Below are 18,297 nucleotides of genomic sequence, written 5' to 3' on the forward strand. Positions count from 1 at the left end.
TTTTTAATAAGCAAAGGCACTTACCTTGTGCTTTGAAAAGGAGATTGTCTTCACTCAGGCTTAACTTGGTTGGGCAGTGGTCTAAAGTTGTTTCGCCTTTAGACAGCCTTATCTTTAGAGAGAACATATAGGAATGATTATTACCATATATCCTTAAACTGTCCATGGCTGATTTATTCTTGCCTTTCCCTCTGTCCCTACATGGCTATGTCCCTACTTCCCTCTCTTCCTCCCTTCTCCGTTCTTCCTCAGATTTTGGTTGCTTTTCCCCACAGAAAGCACCTAAACCACAGTTTCTAAAACCGGACTACTGAGGGGAGCTTGTCTGAGGGCTCATTTCCAAAATCCCAAAGTCTTAAATCTGAGGGGAGCTTGTCTGGGGGCTCGTTTCCAAATCCCAAAGTCTTATATGTTGTTAAATTTCTCAAACTGTTTTGTCTTCTGTTTCATAATATCTTATTGTTAGTTTTAATATAAAATAACGGCCTGTTTCCCTGTTCCCTAAATCTTCCAGCTAAAGAAAGCTCTGAACAGTCGTGCAGGGGCCTTGCACCTCCCTGGAGCTGTCAAGCCCCTTCAGGGACATACAAGCCCTTGAGTCCCACCAGTGGCCCAGGTCTGCTCCAGAACGGGAAACCGTCACACACATTTTCCCCTCATGGCTCCCTCCCCATTTTTCTCCATTAGAAATTTTGTCCACATGCTATACAACTAGTCTCAGGTGAACTTTGTTTACTTGTTCCTTTTAAAACTATCTACAGCTCTATAAATCCTGCCCAGAACATTTCTAATCCTAGTCACTTCATGAATATTCTCACCCCTCTTGCTTTCTCTTCCACCGGGAACAAATGCATGATAATGTAATTTTAGTGATACTTGTAAATCAAAGGAAGATAAAAATATTAAATTTGGAAATAGAATTAGACATTTCAAAGAAAAAGAGCCATCGAAGTCAGAAGTTTCTTCATACTTCTCACATGCATCTCATTCATAGCCCTACTTTTCTTAATTTAAAATTACTATTTAAGCTCTACCATTGAAGACAACTACAAATAATTCTTTCAGCTACCTTCTGTTTTATTTGGTCATAAGTATTGTGATACAATTCTACTATTGATGGGTAAAACATGTAGAATTTTGGCTATAAGACTGATAAAATTAGCTTTTCTGGGCTAACCTAAGAGCTTACTAATTTTTAAGCAACTGCTATGTAATAATGAATAATTGTTTAAAAAAATTGGTAAAGTGCTGCTTGCTTATACATGAGCAAATATCCATTTTGAGTTCATGGTAACTGTGATTTCTATCTTGACCTAGGCAGACATAATATCCCTCAATGAAAGAATTTATAGGTTGAATGAATACATGAGTTGTAATGCCCTGTGTTAATCTGACGGGCTCTACCTTTAAACTATATAGTGTATATAAGCAAATAAAATGGACTAAATCCCATGTTAACTTACCTTTGAGAGAGGTTTCCAGCTGAGATCTAGATGCAAAAAAGTAGATGGTATATCAAAAGGAATTTCAATACTTTCTTCTTTCTTTTTCTCTGCCTGTGGTTGAGGGGTTAAGGCTTTCTGTGGTCTGATATCCCAAAAGCATATTGTGCTTTAAAAAAAAGTTTACAGTTTATTTTTTAACTAAGTACAAAGAAGAGGTATAACCTCAAGACTACCATTCTCTAAACATTGTGATTATGGCTATATTTGATATCTCCAAAATTAAGATTTTAATGAAATGGGACTATTTTGCATTTCATATTTTAGAGAATTATAAAGTTTATAGGATTATTTAATGATTTTGCTAGTATTGAGACTAATATTATCATACATGGCCATTGAATTTGGCAACTGACGATCTTTTTCGTGATGCAAACTTCTTTGAAAAAACTTAACAACTTTATTGAAATATAACTCATATGCCGCAAAATTCACCCACTTAAAGTACACTTAAAGTGCTTCCCTGATGGCTCAGTGGTAAAGAATCTGCCTACAATGCAAGAGATGTGGGTTTGACCCCTGGGTGGGGAAGATCCCCTGGAGAAAGGAATGGCAACCAACTCCAGTATTCTTATCTGGAGAATTCCATGGACAGAGGAACCTGGTGGGCTATAGTCCATGGGGTCACAAGGAGTTGGACACAACTGAGTGACTAATACTTTCACTTCACTTTCTTTCACTTAAAGTACAGAATTACCAAAATCAATTTTAGAAGATTTTATATCACCGCTCCCCCAAGAATTTGTGTACAGATTACCAGTCATTCCCCAAGTCCTTCAGTCCCTCACACTAGCCCCGAGCAACCACTAATCTCCTTAGTGTCTCTACAAATTTGTCTATTTTAGACATTTCATATAAACGGAATCATACAGTATGTGGTCTTTTGTGACTGGCCTCTTTCACTTAGCATGTTTTTGAAGGTCATTCATGTTGTAGTATATATCAGTACATCATTCCTTTTTATTGTCAAATAATATTCCATTGTGTGGACTACACTACACTTTATTTACCCCTTCATCATTTGATGCACTAATGAAAGTATAAATAAAACTGGGTTACTTCCCCTTTTTGCTATTATGAATAATCCTGCTATGAACATTTGTTGATAAGTTTTGTGTGGGTGTGGGTTTTCATCTCTCTTGGATATATATTAGGGACTTGAATTGCTGGGTTACATGGTAGCACCTATGTTTAATCTTTTGAGGAATTGTTGATTGTTTTCCAAAGCAACTGAATCATTTTTGAGAATTCTAATTTCTCTACATCCTCACCAGATGTATTATTTCTTTTGTCTTGAAGATCCCAATTTCTCTACATTTGTCTCCACATTGTCAACAACACTCACTATTTTTTGGTCTTTTTTATTTTGGCTATCTAGTCTGTGTGAATTGGCATCTAATCAAAAGTGATTCTGATTTGCATTTCCTTTGTTGGTGTAATATCTAGGAAATCATTACCTAATCCAAGGTCATAAACACTTATATTTATGTGTGTCCATGTTTTTTTCTAAGAGCTGTTTAGTTTTAACTCTTATATTTAGCTCTTTATTTCATTTTCAATTAATTTTTTAATATAAATTTATTTTAATTGGAGGCTAATTACTTTACAATATTGTATTTGTTTTGCCATACATTAACATGAATCAATTAATTTTTATATACAGTGTGAGGTAATTCTTTTGCAGGTGAATACCCATTTGTCCTAGCACCATTTGTTGAACCACTATTTTTCTCCACTAAATTGCCTTGGTACCCTTGTTGAAAATCAGTTGACCACATATGTATGAGTTTATTTCTGGGTTTACCTCTTCTCTGAATCTTGAACAGTTATACAATTGTTGGAACCAATCCCTTCTGATGGAAGAGGCTGGCCATTCATTCTGGCTATTCACTATATACATAGAGAGCTATAGATAGATGATGTATTTGCCTTCAAAGCCTCATTTCCTTGATCCATAAGTATTTTTTCAGGGTTATTGACAATATAAAAAGAGTTAACCTGCTAAAGCATGTATTACAGTATTGGCATAAACTTCCAATAAATTAATTTTGTTCACTTAAGGTAACTATAGTCAATTTCTGTTGTAATCACAGAACCGTACCCAATACATGACCACAGGGTTAATTAACTCAATTATTTATGCCTTCATCTGCCATTCCATAGCTGCTTCTGCTGTAATCAGTGCCTAAAGCTTAAGGTGTCATGATTTCTATTTGGAATTGTAAAGTTTTGCTAGTATCTGGATGTAGATAATACTGTTCCCATTCATATGTCCTACTTCACTATGAATTTTCAGTTCTATAAATTGAAGGATATAAGTTTTAAAAATAAATATTTTTCAACATAGTTACTGAATTATTTATAGAAATGCTTGTAATAAATGTTCAATAAAAAATGCAAGACTCTTCCACCTTCTAAAAGAAACTTTCCCAATTAAATGTTGTCATCTTCATAACTGTGAGATAAAATTGAATATAAACAAACATTGCAAAATTACAAATATGTGACTATGAAGAACCAGAATAATTATGGATAATGTTTATACAATATTACCAATCATGAAATCTAGTTCATTCTTCTTTTTACAATATATTTGTATCCATAAGAAGATTTTTTTAAAACCAGCAACAATGTAAAATTCTGTCCTTTAGTTAATTAGGCTTAATTGCTGCAACAAAGACTATTTAAGGAACAGAAGAGCACAACAATCTAATCAGCATCAGATAAAGATTATATTGTTTGAAAACAAATAAGTAATGATTAAAATAAGACATACCAGTCTGCCGAACAAGTGACAAGTTGACAGGATATTCCACTTCGATTTTCAAAGACGTTTCCCAATCTGTTAATCTATTTTTAAAAATGCTAGAAATAAGTTCTGTGTACCTAGAACAGTGAAGACTTTTTTCTCAAAGCTTTTTATGTTAAAATTTTTTCTTCTTTAACATTTTTTAAAAGAATATAATACAAACACAGAATTTGGGAACTGGAAGGTTTTGAAATCAAATATAATTCTGACATACATCTTTTCCAGTCCTTTTTCACAGAAACATTTTTACATTTTAAAATTAGTTTTAGTTAGTATGAATATAAATTTCCATCCTAAGATTTTTCAGTTACTGCAATTTGAAAACTTACCTATGTAGTCATAAACCATTCTGGTTTTTAATATACAGATGATATGCCATAACTTCATTACTATTATTATTAGAAATGTAATAGAAATGTATTAGAAATGCAAAATGTAATAGAAAAGCAAAAATGCATTCTGTTTTTCACTGTTAATTATGGAGCTGAACATAGGTGCTTTTATGAGATTGTTAAGCAGGTAAGAGCAATAGCTAAGAGGCTTGGTGTTAAATTAGAGACAGTATGCAGTGAATGCTGGGCATCTGCATCCTTTCAGTAAGTAGTGGCACAACTCTGCTAGCACACAGAGGAGTCCAAGGAAGGTTAGGCTTAGAGTCCCGAAGGTCCATCTTTCCAACCAGCCAGCTCTCAAAGGAGGTGAAAGATTTTTTGTGGCAACCTATGACAGCGCTACTCTCAAATCAACAGGAAAAAATGACTTTTCCCAATACCCTACCTACCCGATAGAACTGATGAGCAAAATGGCAAAGGTGGAGGGTTCCAGCAGCAAATAAACAGTAAAAGTAGGGGTGGGAGAAGAATGCAGGTGCTGCAGTGGTAAGGCCTGCTGGCGTCACAGGAGCGAGGACCCTGGAAACCTGGCTGCCTCTGCTGTGGCCTGAGCCCAGTCAGGTTCAGCTACAGCTGTCACCTTCCACTGAGACTGATAAACAAGCAGGAACCCATGTTTCCTTTCCCTCTAATAAGGCTTCCCTCTTGTAGGAATCTCAAGACTCCAGACTTGCCCTTACTCTGGCACTTTATGCATTAATGATTGAAAAAAACAAAACAAAATATAATCATATTTTGAAAGTTTGGGAAATAGAAGTTTTTAAAATCAAATATAATTCTACCTTATATCCTTTTCCAATCTTTTTCATGGATATACTTTGACATGATTTGTCAAGATACGTATGTGACTGTGTATCTTAGGATATAAATTGGATTTCTTTGTATAAATTGGATTATTTCTTCATATAAATTCCCCAAATTTTGTATTAACGGTCAAAAACTTTGAAAATGTGAATGATTTAAGAACCACATTGGCTAATTGTATTCTAAAACTTTTATATTGAAACCAGTAATGTTAGAGTTTATTGATTTCACCATTTCATCTTTTCTAACACAAAGTCTCATGTAAGAATTAAATAGGTCCAAAAGAATACATTATTGTTGCTTTATGATTAATTTCTTTGATTATTAGAAACTCTGAATGATTTTCCTGTTTATCTGCTAATTGTTTTTCAGTATATGTCTTTAGCTTATTTACTGGAAATTTGTATTTACCATATTTGGGGCAAATGTTTTTCTTCATTTTGCTACTTGCTCTTTATTTTTTAATTAAAAAAATTACATGTGCATATTTTAAATTTCTTTCAATATAATTTAGCTTAGAAAACTATAGAATCCAGGATTATGATATTCTGATTCATTGTATTTATTTTGGCCCATTAGAACTTTGAAAAGTAATTGTATTTTTGCAAAATCCACTTGAATACCCTGAAGGGCTAATCACCCTTCATAACTCTGCTGCTGCTGCTAAGCCAGTTCAGTTGTGTCCGACTCTGTGCGACCCCATAGACGGCAGCCCACCAGGCTCCCCCATCCCTGGGATTCTCCAGGCAAAACACTGGAGTGGGTTGCCATTTCCTTCTCCAATGCAGGAAAGTGAAAAGTGAAAGTGAAGTCGCTCAGTCGTGTCTGACTCTTTTCGACCCCATGGACTGCAGCCTACCAGGCTCCTCCATCCATGGGATTTTCCAGGCAAGAGTACTGGAGTGCCATTGCCTTCTCCCTTCAAAACTCTAAGTTTTTAGAATATTCTTCAATATTCTTATCTTTTAATTTTTCAAATACATCAGTTCAGTTCAGTCGCTCAGTCGTGTCTGACTCTTGGCGACCCCATGAATCGCAGCACGCCAGGCCTCCCTGTCCATCACCATCTCCCGGAGTTCACTCAGACTCATGTCCATCGAGTCCGAGATGCCATCCAGCCATCCCATCCTCGGTCGTCCCCTTCTCCTCCTGCCCCCAATCCCTCCCAGCATCAGAGTCTTTTCCAATGAGTCAACTCTTCCCAGGAGGTGGCCAAAGTACTGGAGATTCAGCTTTAGCATCATTCCCTCCAAGGAAATCCCAGGGTTGATCTCCTTCAGAATGGACTGGTTGGATCTCCTTGCAGTCCAAGGGACACTCAAGAGTCTTCTCCAACACCACAGTTCAAAAGCATCAATTCTTCGGTGCTCAGCCTTCTTCACAGTCCAACTCTCACATCCATACATGACCACAGGGAAAACCATAGCCTTGACTAGACAGACCTTAGTTGGCAAAGTAATGTCCCTGCTTTTGAATATGCTATCTAGGTTGGTCATAACTTTTCTTCCAAGGAGTAAGCATCTTTTAATTTCATGGCTGCACCCCTAGTTCCTTGAGGGAAACATTTGGGAGGTTTATTTGTTTTCAGATTCACAAACACCAGACTTTGCAGGTAAAGCACAGAACTACAAAGTGAAACTGCTGCACAAATGCCAGGCAGTCAGCCGGGCTCACTCACAGCGCAAGTGTCGGGAGTTTTCACCTATTAGCCTCATGGTGCACTCAATTCAAGACCACCTTGCAAAATGACACATTATCACATGTCACAGATCTTCAGAGTTGTCTGCCCTCAACAGTTGAAATCATAAAATTTAAATTCGCGAAGGTGTAAAATATTTGTTTCTATTTTTACAACCTTCATTTTCTCCATTATTGTATTATATTAGTGTTGACACTACCTACATTTTTTAGTGGTTTATAAAACATGGAAGTTGAAACCCTGGCCTTCTTCTCATCCCCAAATCAGATCTTGGTTTGTCAACAGTGACAGCGTGATGTTTAGTTCCTGGTAATTCACAATTTAAATGCAGATAAATTGTTGACTTGAAACATCCTCTTTGAATAAAATTTTCCAAAAACCTACAAGTCAGCAGGAGAAAAGTATGAAGCCATCAAGACTCACCTCAAATGTATCAGGCAGCCAATGTATATCTGTAATTACTTTCCTATGTCCACTTTCTATTGAGGAGACTGCACAGTGTCTGATATATATTGCTTCTTTATTATTCTCTGGTTCAAGGAGAAACATAGGCTGTAAAATGTTACAAGAAAGTTATGTGCTAATTTCAGAGAGCTGATGAAGGAACTCATACTTGATGCATCATTCCAATTAAAATCAATAATTTGAAGAAATACCAGTTCAAAGAAAAACATAAATTAGTATTTCTATGTATTATATAGTTAGGTAATTAGATTATCTTCTTTCTGCTTCAGTTCCCAGGGAGCTTTTCCAGGCAATAATACTGGAACGGGCAGTGGAAGTGATTCTCTATGATGTTCTAGAAGAAAGCCTGAAGTAGTCATGTAAAGACACCACCAGGAGCTACCATGTGGTGCACCAGTACCCATCAACAGCCTGGAGAAGCCTGGGTCAAAAGCCAGCATCGCCCCCCAAGTATGTGAGGGAAGATGCCTTCGGATGATCCCACCCCAAGTTATCAAGCAGCCCCCTTCTTCAAGACGCCAGTCTCCCCAAAGAGAGTGGAACAGAAACAAGCCAACCCATTAAGCCCATTCTAAAAGCCTACCCACTGAATCCATGAGCATAATAAATGGTTGTTTTAAAGTACACATACACACACACACACAAGAATACTGTAGCAGGTTGCCATTTCCTACTCCAGGGGATTTTTCCGACCCAGGGATCATCTCTGGCATCTCTTACATTGGCAGCTGGGTTCTTTACCACTGCCCCACCTGGGAAGCCCCTAATTAGAGTAGCTTCTTTCCACTTCAGTTTAGTCTAAGATTTTACCTCTAAACTTTTTACAAGAATGAATGACCCATACCCAAAAGAACCAATGAGATCCCATTTTTGAAGGAGTATTTTTTTTAAGTGCACAGAAAACAACATCCATGGTTTCTTGGTTGGAGATCCATGATGCTCAGGTTGAAGGACTGGGGATGGGAATGTACAAATGGTAGGTGAGTACTGAGCTGGGAGCTGAGGCATCTCTTCCCAGACCTCTTGGCAGAATCCATGGCTTCACAAGTCAGAGCATATTATTACCAAGAAGGATTGTAACTCATTTTATATGCAAGAAAATCAATGCTTGGGGGGGTATTCGGGGGTAGGGGAACATACCCAAACTCATGAAACTGTGATCTAGAGCCTGGATATGTGGAGTTTCTCTCCAGTGCTTTTTCAACTGCATCACTTTAGAGAATCCCTTGGCTCCTTTATTTAACAACAGTGACCACAAAAAAGAACTCCTGGGATAGACAGTACATTCTGTTCTGTGGTGTTTTTTATCAAGGGCCTCAGTTCAGTTCAGTTGCTCAGTCATGTCTGACTCTTTACGACCCATCAATTGCAGCATGCCAGGCTTCTTTGTGCATCACCAACTTTTGGAGCTTATTCAAACTCATGTCCACTGAGTCAGTAATGCCATCCAACCATCTCATCCTCTGTCGTCCCCTTCTCCTCCCACATTCAATCTTTCCCAACATTAGGGTCTTCTCCAATAGGTCAGTTCTTTGCGTCAGGTGGCCAAAGTATTGGAGTTTCAGCTTCAGCATCACTCCTTCCAATGAATACTCAGGACTGATTTCATTTAGGATGGACTGGTTGGATCTCCTTGCAGTCCATGGGACTCTCAAGAGTCTTCTTCAACACCACAGTTCAAAAGCATCAATTCTTTGGCGCTCAGCTTTCTTTATAGTTCAACTCTCACATCCATGTTGGAGAAGGAAATGGCAACCCACTCCAGTGTTCTGGCTTGAAGAATCCTAGGGATGGCGGAGCCTGGTAGGCTGCTGTCTATGGGGTTGCACAGAGTCAAACACTACTGACGTGACTTAGCAGCAGCAGCAGTTCACACCCATACATGACTACTGGAAAAACCATAGCTTTGACTAGACGGACCTTTGTTGACAAAGTAATGTCTCTGCTTTTTAATATGCTATCTAGGTTGGTCATAATTTTCCTTCCAAGGAGTAAGCATCTTTTAATTTCATGGCTGCAGTCACCATCTGCAGTGATTTTGGAGCCCCCCAAAATAAAGTCTGTCACTGTTTCCATTGTTTCCCTATCTATTTGCAGTGATGGGACCAGATGCCATGATCTTAGTTTTCTGAATGTTGAGCTTGAAGCCAACTTTTTCACTCTCCTCTTTCACTTTCATCAAGAGGCTCTTTAGTTCTTCTTCACTTTCTGCCATAAGAGTGGTACTGCATATCTGAGGTTATTGATATTTCTCCTGGAAATCTTGATTCCAGTTTGTGTTTCATCCAGCCCAGCGTTTCTCATGATGTACTCTGCACAGAAGTTAAATAAGCAGGGTGACAATATACAGCCTTGACATACTCCTTTCCTTATTTGGAACAAGTCTATTACTCCATGTCCAGTTCTAACTGTTACTTCTTGACCTGCATACAGATTTCTCAAGAGGCAGGTTAGGTGGTCTGGTATTCCCATCTCTTTCAGAATTTTCCACAATTTATTGTAATCCACACAGTCAAAGGCTTTGGCATAGTCAATAAAGCAGAAATAGATGTTTTTCTGGAACTCTCTTGCTTTTTTGATGATCCAGTGGATGTTGGCAGTTTGATCTCTGGTTCCTCTGCCTTTTCTAAATCCACCTTGGACATCTGGAAGTTCATGGTTCACGTACTGCTGAAGCCTGGCTTGGAGAATTCTGAGCATTACTTTACTAGTGTGTGAGATGAGTGCAAATGTGCAGTAGTTTGAGCATTCTTTGGCACTGCCTTTCTTTGGGCTTGGAATGAAAGCTGACCTTTTCCAGTCCCGTGGCCACTGCTGAGTTTTCCAAATTTGCTGGTACTGAGTGCAGCACTTTCACAGCATCATCTTTCAGGATTTGAAATAGCTTAACTGGAATTCCATCACCTCCACTAGCTTTGTTTGTAGTGATGCTTCCTAAGGCCCACTTGACTTTGCATTGCAGGATGTCTGGCTCTACGTGAGTGATCACACCATCATGATTATCTGGGTCATGAAGATCTTTTTTGTATAGTTTTTCTGTGGATTCTTGCCACCTTTTCTTAATATCTTCTGCCTCTGTTAGGTCTATACCATTTCTGTCCTTTATTGTACCCATCTTTGCATGAAATGTTCCCTTGGTACCTCTAATTTTCTTGAAGGTATCTCTAGTCTTTCCCATTCTATTGTTTCAAGGACCTACATAAAAGGAACACAAAATGTGTCTGCAGCAGATGTGAAGACAGGAAATAATACTTTTTTTCTGTTGAATCTTCATTTAGCTTGGCAACAGTGTCATATACTTTTTGACAAACTCCTGAATGGAATAAACTTGCAGGTGAAAAGTTATAAAAACTAACCTTGAGAGTGACTTTTTTACTTCTACTACCACCTGCTTTGATATTTTCTATTCGATCTGCATGTGCAGTAATATCCCACATGACAATCTAAAAGAGAAATAAATATTATTATAACATAGTTTTAGGAATTAGCAAATTGAGTCTTGAACATTTAAAAAAATCTGTTGGTACTGTATGCACTCTGATAAATCAATCACCTTGGGAGGATAATAAAAAATAGCCTATATCCTAAGTCAGCAACTTTTAAAGGTAATATAGAAAAGTTTTGTTCTCTATAAAAGCATTTTCAGCTCTTTTTTGTGCTTGTGTTAATGAATGCCAAAATTTTTTAATCCAGGATACACTCATGCAATTCTCTCTGCTTTGGGAATAGCTCTTCCTCTGTTTGGAGGAATGTACTGATTATGGGGATAACTGCTTTAGACCCAGGAGAAAAATCTGTTCTCCAGAATTAAGTACAAACACCCAAAATTGACTGAAAGGCTAGGAAATGATGATTTCTATTTCACTGAATATCATGGCCAATTCCAGGGCTTCCCAGGTGGTTCAGTGGTAAAGAATCCACCTGTCAAGCAGGAGACCTGGGTTTGATCCCTAGGTCAGGAAGATCCCCCTGGAGAATGAAATGGTTACCTACTCCAGTATTCTTGCCTGGAGAATTCCATGGACAGAGGAGTCTGGTGGGCTACAGTCCATGGGGTTGCAGAGTCAGACACAACTTAACGACTATACAGCGGTAACAGCAGCATGGCCAGCTATGAATTTGCATATACATCGATGGTCATTTTTTGAAAAATCAGAACAAAGTAGAATGTGCAATGCTAGAATAATTTTCAATGATTAAAAGTCATTTCCATACACTAAAAGATCAGTATTACAAAATTGTGGCTGATTTTATTGTCATCATTTGCTTTTCTAAAATATTCTGAAAAGTTGTGTCACATTCTCAGTCAGTAAAGAGGGCAGTATTTGCAGGGCTTGAAGGATGTGCTCTGGATCCTCATTATAACCACCGGTTATCGTTGAACAAAACCATGTAAGAAAATTAGTTTACTTAGATGTTTTGCTTCTCGATAAATGAGCATGGATGATGCAGTCATTTACATTTCAACCACAAAAAAGCTTTCCTAGCCACATGATAAAAGGTCATTATACCCTTGTAATGGTCAAATTCACTATATCACAATGAACTTAAACTTTGATCATAAAATAGCCATAAGCTTTTTGTTTTGTTTTGTTGGATAAACAGGCAATTGGAAGAGAGAATCTAAGTTTTATACAAATTACATAATTTTAAAAAGGTGTCAAATTATACACACAGAAATTCAGTGATATAGGTATGTTTTCCAGAGAATTCTGTTTAAATCCTGGATCATTCCCTAACTCCTACCCCTAGGGAAATTTCAGAAGAGGCCTCCTGGCCAAGAGGTATTATGCCTATGGTTTTTGTTCTTCCCTGGAATCTTACACAATGTATGGTTCTAGTTCAGCAACACAAATAGATCTGACCTGGTTTTCTTCCAGTTACCATATAACTGGGTTACCCTGTGGACATCTTGAGCCCAGATGCCATATCTACCACATTTTTATACCCCAGTTCCTGGTATGGTGATTGGCATGCAATTGGCATGCCTTTCCTCTGCTGAATTGAACCCTTAAGTTCAAAAAAATAATCAGTCAAAATGTATAACAGAATTCTGCCTAAATTAATAAAGAGCTGAAAAATAAAACCCAGATGTACCTGCCCATTTATGCAGCCACCAGCAATGATATTAGGGTCAGTCGGACAGAACTGGAAGCAGAAGATGTCATCTGGGCTTTCCAGCATTAACTAAGGTAAATCCCCAAATTCAAGAGAGAATGAGAAAAACTATTATGATCATAGCAAGAAAACAATATTAATAAAGTCAAAGTCTAATTTTATAGTTATTTTTAAAAACATGCACATGGAGTCCATTCCCAGAATTCTACCTCTGGAGCGGAAGCTGCTTTTGCTGAATTTTATTCTGGACGTTGATCAAGCACATGAGAGCAGAGTTCTTAAGGAGACCTGGTCTCCCCTCCTCCACCCCCCGTGGATCAGTGTTATTATTTTTTAATAAATAAAAAGACTATGAAATCAGTGCTTCTGGAAAGTGGAGAGCAAGCTATGGGAGGTCAGGATATTTGTATGATTTATTTCCATCTGTATATACTAGCATGGCACAGAATGAGCTCTCAAAAATAAAACGTGTGAACAAAAATAAATGATGGAGTTGCCAGTGATATTATTTCAAATTTTAAAATAATACAGAACCCATAAACAAAATCAAGTGCCTGGAGGGTAGGGAGGAAGCTCTGCAAAGAATACAGCAGTGTGAGGAAATGGATACACTAACCATAGTTAGCATCTGTGCTACTGTGTCACCACCAAGCTCAACACCCACATGGTTATCTTTCTTCTTTAAACATTAATGACCAAAAATATAGATTCCAAAGGTCACTGGTTTACCAGCACTGAGCTAAAGATTTCAAATTGGAATTGGGGTGGATTATCTTGGTTTATTTGGTCTTTTGTGAATTCTAGAGAAAACTCTACTTTTGAAAATAAAATCTTTTAATACGTTCTTATAGTTTTGATTAGAACAAAGACAAAATCACTTGCATTATATCTTTAAGAAATTATTTGGATATCTTTTAAAAACTACTGTTCAAAATAGAGGAAAGGAGAGTGTTTCTTTGCTCTTCCCATTTGCCAGGAGGTTCACCCACACTTCCATGGCATGGGATGGAGAGTAGTTCTACACTACTGGAAAATGCTAGAAAACCCCAGTGAGAGATGGCACCATTCTTGTGGTAAGTAGGACAAGGAGGAAGAATGACAGAACTGTCATTTTGATCTCAATATCTATAATAATTAAAGCATCTAGACTCTCTAGCAGTAAAAACTGTCTCTATTCAGATGAATTAAGGAAGAAGGAATAGGGGAGGCTAAGGCTGGAAAATTCTGAAAGAGATGGGAATACCAGACCACCTGACCTGCCTCTTGAGAAACCTGCATGCAGGTCAGGAAGCAACAGTTAGAACTGGACATGGAACAACAGACTGGTTCCAAATAGCAAAAGGAGTACGTCAAGGCTGTATATTGTCACCTGCTTATTTAACTTATATGCAGAGTACATCATGAGAAACGCTGGGCTGGAAGAAGCACAAGCTGGAATCAAGATTGTCAGGAGAAATATCAATAACCTCAGATATGCAGATGACACCACCCTTATGGCAGAAAGTGAAGAGGAACTAAAAAGCCTCTTGATGAAAGTGAAAGAGGAGAGTGAAAAAGTTGGCTTAAAGCTCAACATTCAGAAAACTAAGATCACAGCATCTGGTTCCATCACTTCATGGCAAATAGATGGGGAAACAGTGGAAACAGTGTCAGACTTTATTTTGGGGGGCTCCTAAATCACTGCAGGTGGTGATTGCAGCCATGAAATTCAAAGATACTTACTCCTTGGAAGGAAAGTTATGACCAACCTAGACAGCATATTAAAAAGCAGAGATATTCCTTTGTCAACAAAGGTCCGTCTAGTCAAGGCTATGGTTTTTCCAATGGTCATATATGGATGCGAGAGTTGGGCTATAAAGAAAGCTGAGTGCAGAAGAATTGATGCTTTTGAACTGTGGTGTTGGAGAAGACTCCTGAGAGCCCCTTAGACTGCAAGGAGATCCAACCAGTCCATCCTAAAGGAGATCAGTCCTGGGTGTTCATTGGAAGGACTGATGTTGAAGCTGACACTCCAATACTTTGGGCCCCTGATGCGAAGAGCTGACTCATTTGAAAAGACCCTGATGCTGGGAAAGATTGGGGGCAGGAGGAGAAGGGGACGACAGAGGATGAGATGGCTGGATGGCATCACTGACTCAATGGATATGAGTTTGAGTGGACTCCGGGAGTTGGTGATGGACAGGGAGGCCTGGCGTGCTGTGATTCATGGGGTCACAAAGAGTTACACGACTAAGCAACAGAACTGAACTGAGGCTTATTAGGGAAACTTTAGTGATACAATGCTTTATAGAAACAAAATATTAATATATTTAAGTATGTTGAAAAAATTTAATACTATAAACTCCCTCCCCCTAAACAGAACTCATCTTGAGCAGACATTGGAAATTGAACACTGTCGGGGGTAAACCCAGCCATCAGCCTATTTTATTTGGATTGCTGTGTGTTTTGGTTTAGTTTTAGTTGAGGCATTTAAAACTTGGGAGATCTCACCCAAAATTGCTGGATTCTGTCGACAAGTGGGACCACTTGACAGCAACAGCTGAAGAGTACTGTCCCCACAGATGGGCTGTGCACTCTCCAGAGCCATAGTCCCCGCCACTCCCCACCATCTCCCACACAGTCCTCTTTACTCATTACTACCTCCTGCTGGTGATCCTTGGAATTGACGGAGTTCATGGGAAACTAAAGTCTCTTTGCATTTGAACAATTAGTATTGTAATAAAGCCCATAAAAGAGTTTGCTCTTTTAAAATCAATCGAACATTTCTCTTATAATATTTTTAAAAATAATATTTTTATTTGTTCAATAAACTTTTTCAATAAGCTGAGTGTAAACTTGAGTTTTGCTCAAATTGAATGAAAAAAAATTCTGAAGAAAGCCTAGCTTTATAGGGGTTTACAACCTTAAGTAATTATAAAATGATTTGCAATTAAAACTGCTAAAGATATGTGAAAGTAGTATTTGACATTTTTAGACCATGTGGATGACTCTCCTGTATTACCTGAGGATGTATGGGATCGGAGAAACTCCAGAAAAGAATCAGTGATGGTTGCAGCAATAATTTACCAGAAAAGTGGGCCCTCTCTTCAAAGGACAGTCGTACAGCCACTGACACAGCTATTAGCCCTGTTTGGAACACAACTGAGAATTAAAATCTGCAGCCATTGTGCACAGAGAAGTGTTTTTAGGTTTTGTTTTTCTACATAGTCACTGTTCACTTCCATTTAATGGAACCTGTGTAAAAATATTCTACAGGAGACCAAGAGTATTGTTAGAGCTGTACTGTCTAATAATACATTGGTTGCCAGTAGCCACTGTTGCTTATTAGCACTTGACTGTGGCTGGTCCAAATTGAGATGGACTGTTAATATAAAATCAATGGTGCACTTTGAAGACTTAGTAAGAACAAAAGATGTTTGTTTTTGTGAGGAGAGGGCCAACACTGGGCAGAAAAGGAGGAAGAAAGAGAGCAAGGCTGGTTCTGTCCATCGTTCCGCCCTCGCACACTCCTATCCACTTAGCTGCTAAGCACTTTAAAGGAGGTGTGTCTCTTATCTTGCCCAGTGATCAGAGAGGCAGAGTGTTGCAGGGAGTGAAGCTAGCCTTGGGAGCCCAACAAGTCCCAGTCAAATCCAGATTTGGCATTACACCAGCTGGGCAACATGGGAGCTCTGGTCCTCTCCTTATCAAGTACAGACCACAGTGTGGTCCCAAAAGGTAGCTGGGAGAAGAGATGAAGAGAGGGTGAAGAAAGCTCTTGGCAGGTGCAGGCACTCGGGAATAGAGACTGTCTTATTGGAAGTAAGCCAGTTTGCAACTTTACATATAAAAGCAACAGGTTATTCTGATGTCATCCCAGGAGGGAATCCCAGTCAAGACTCTGCCTCACCGTAGATGACCGGATGCCAGGAGACGCAGGTGATCATCTTCTCGGTTAGGCTGTGAAGGTCAGTAAAGGACTGGTACTCTTTCAGATGGGTGTCCGTCTTATCCCCAAAGGTGCCTTCTTCTTCTGCCAGGCATTTCCAGTCATGAATAAATGTATTCATGATTTCATTTTGCTGTAGGGCGATTTCCACACTATTTTGTAAATGAGAAAAGAAGAATTAAGAGATTGAATTTTAGTATTCAATGATACGTCTTCCAGCAGCTCCTCCTGCTTCATTTATACTGAAAGAAAAAAATGTTCTCCGTTGTATTTCATAATTAATGATTAACACCTGTGTAAAATATTAAATGACTTAAACAAAAAAAAATTCATGGCAGTGTGCTACTCAGAGCTTCTAGTGCCAGGGTACTGTTAGCTGACAGCCTCTGCGTGCTCAGTTGCTTCAGTCATGCCTGACTCTTTACAACCCCATGGACTGTAGCCCACTAGGCTCCTCTGTCCATGGGTTCCTCTAGGCAAGAATACTGAAGTGGATTGCCATGCCCCTCCAGGGGATTTCCCGACCCAGGGCTCAAACTCACATCTACTGGTCGGCAGATTCTTTACACTGAGCCACCGGGGAAACCCACAATAGCCTCTAACAGCATCACAATCTGCCTCAGCTTTCCGGCCAAGGTCATGCTGTCTGTGGGTCAATGAGAGCTCCGCGGCTGCAGGCTCCAGGGCTGCCAATTCTTCCCCGGGCAGGACTCCTCCAACAGGCCGTCTTCCTCTGCAGCCCTCTGTTGGGTTGGCTGAGACTTTGTCTGCAGCTCTTCCTGCTCAATCATGCTTCCTCTTCCTTTATTTTTCACAGTGAACTTCTCAGTAAATGTCTGCTTTGAACTTGATCTCATCTGCTTTTGGAAAACTCCAAATTGATAGCAAGAGCAAATTCTTTTAGCCATATTCAATACCAAATGATCATGTATGCTAATTACTGTATTTATATATAATTATTATACTGGTATATATAATAATTATACTATATGTATAATTCAAAACAACAAATGAGAGTTTCTCAAGGGAAGGTTTGGAGTTTAGAAATGTGTGTATATGCATGTGTATGTGTGGTGGCTTTAGCTGTCACAGCATCTGGGAAGTGCTAGTGTGTTTAATTCTATTTCTAATCTTCCCACAATGCATGAGACAGTCCCTAAAAATGAAAAATTATCCTGCTAAAAGTACTAATAGTGCTCCGTTGAAAAACAATCTGAATACTCTTCTTCGTTTAAGGAACTCAGCTTGACAAGTTCCTGATTTATAAGTTGCTATAATGTCTATTGTCCCTTTATGTGCTTAGGGTTGAAAACTCAGCCCACTCCCCAGGCCTCTAGGAGCTTTCTCACAATTAGAATGCCACCCAAGGTTTTACCCTGATGATCAAAAGTCCAAATAACTTGATTTTTAAAAAATAAATACAGTAAGTTGAAAGAGTGATTTTTCAATTATGAATTTCCTAAAGAAAAGAAAAACCCTTTAGTTAGATGATTAAGTATAAGCAGTAAGTATCATAATAGATAGTCCTAGCACATTAAACAAGGGTACCATTTAACGCCTCTGTCATTAACCATTCACTA

At 38.6% G+C, this 18,297-nt stretch overlaps 1 protein-coding gene across 2 annotated transcripts in view; it reads right to left on the bottom strand.

Moving 5' to 3' along the window:
• DNAI3 (dynein axonemal intermediate chain 3) overlaps positions 1-18,297 on the bottom strand; it is an 86,714-nt gene that overhangs the window by 35,488 nt on the left and 32,929 nt on the right. For both annotated transcript variants that reach the window (XR_005719523.1, XM_040232426.1), the window contains exons 9-16: positions 16,679-16,869; positions 15,791-15,915; positions 12,769-12,858; positions 11,028-11,114; positions 7,630-7,758; positions 4,279-4,352; positions 1,464-1,611; positions 25-112 (exon numbers count right to left, since the gene is read on the bottom strand). Coding sequence is in view for 1 of the 2 variants with exons in the window: in XM_040232426.1 (XP_040088360.1) it covers positions 25-112; positions 1,464-1,611; positions 4,279-4,352; positions 7,630-7,758; positions 11,028-11,114; positions 12,769-12,858; positions 15,791-15,915; positions 16,679-16,869 (932 nt within the window). In the remaining variant the exon portion in view is untranslated. The remainder of the gene's footprint in view (positions 1-24; positions 113-1,463; positions 1,612-4,278; positions 4,353-7,629; positions 7,759-11,027; positions 11,115-12,768; positions 12,859-15,790; positions 15,916-16,678; positions 16,870-18,297) is intronic.

This window comes from Oryx dammah, unplaced genomic scaffold (assembly GCF_014754425.2).
Source record: "Oryx dammah isolate SB20612 unplaced genomic scaffold, SCBI_Odam_1.1 HiC_scaffold_28, whole genome shotgun sequence".
In the NCBI taxonomy this organism is placed as follows: Eukaryota; Metazoa; Chordata; class Mammalia; order Artiodactyla; family Bovidae; genus Oryx; species Oryx dammah.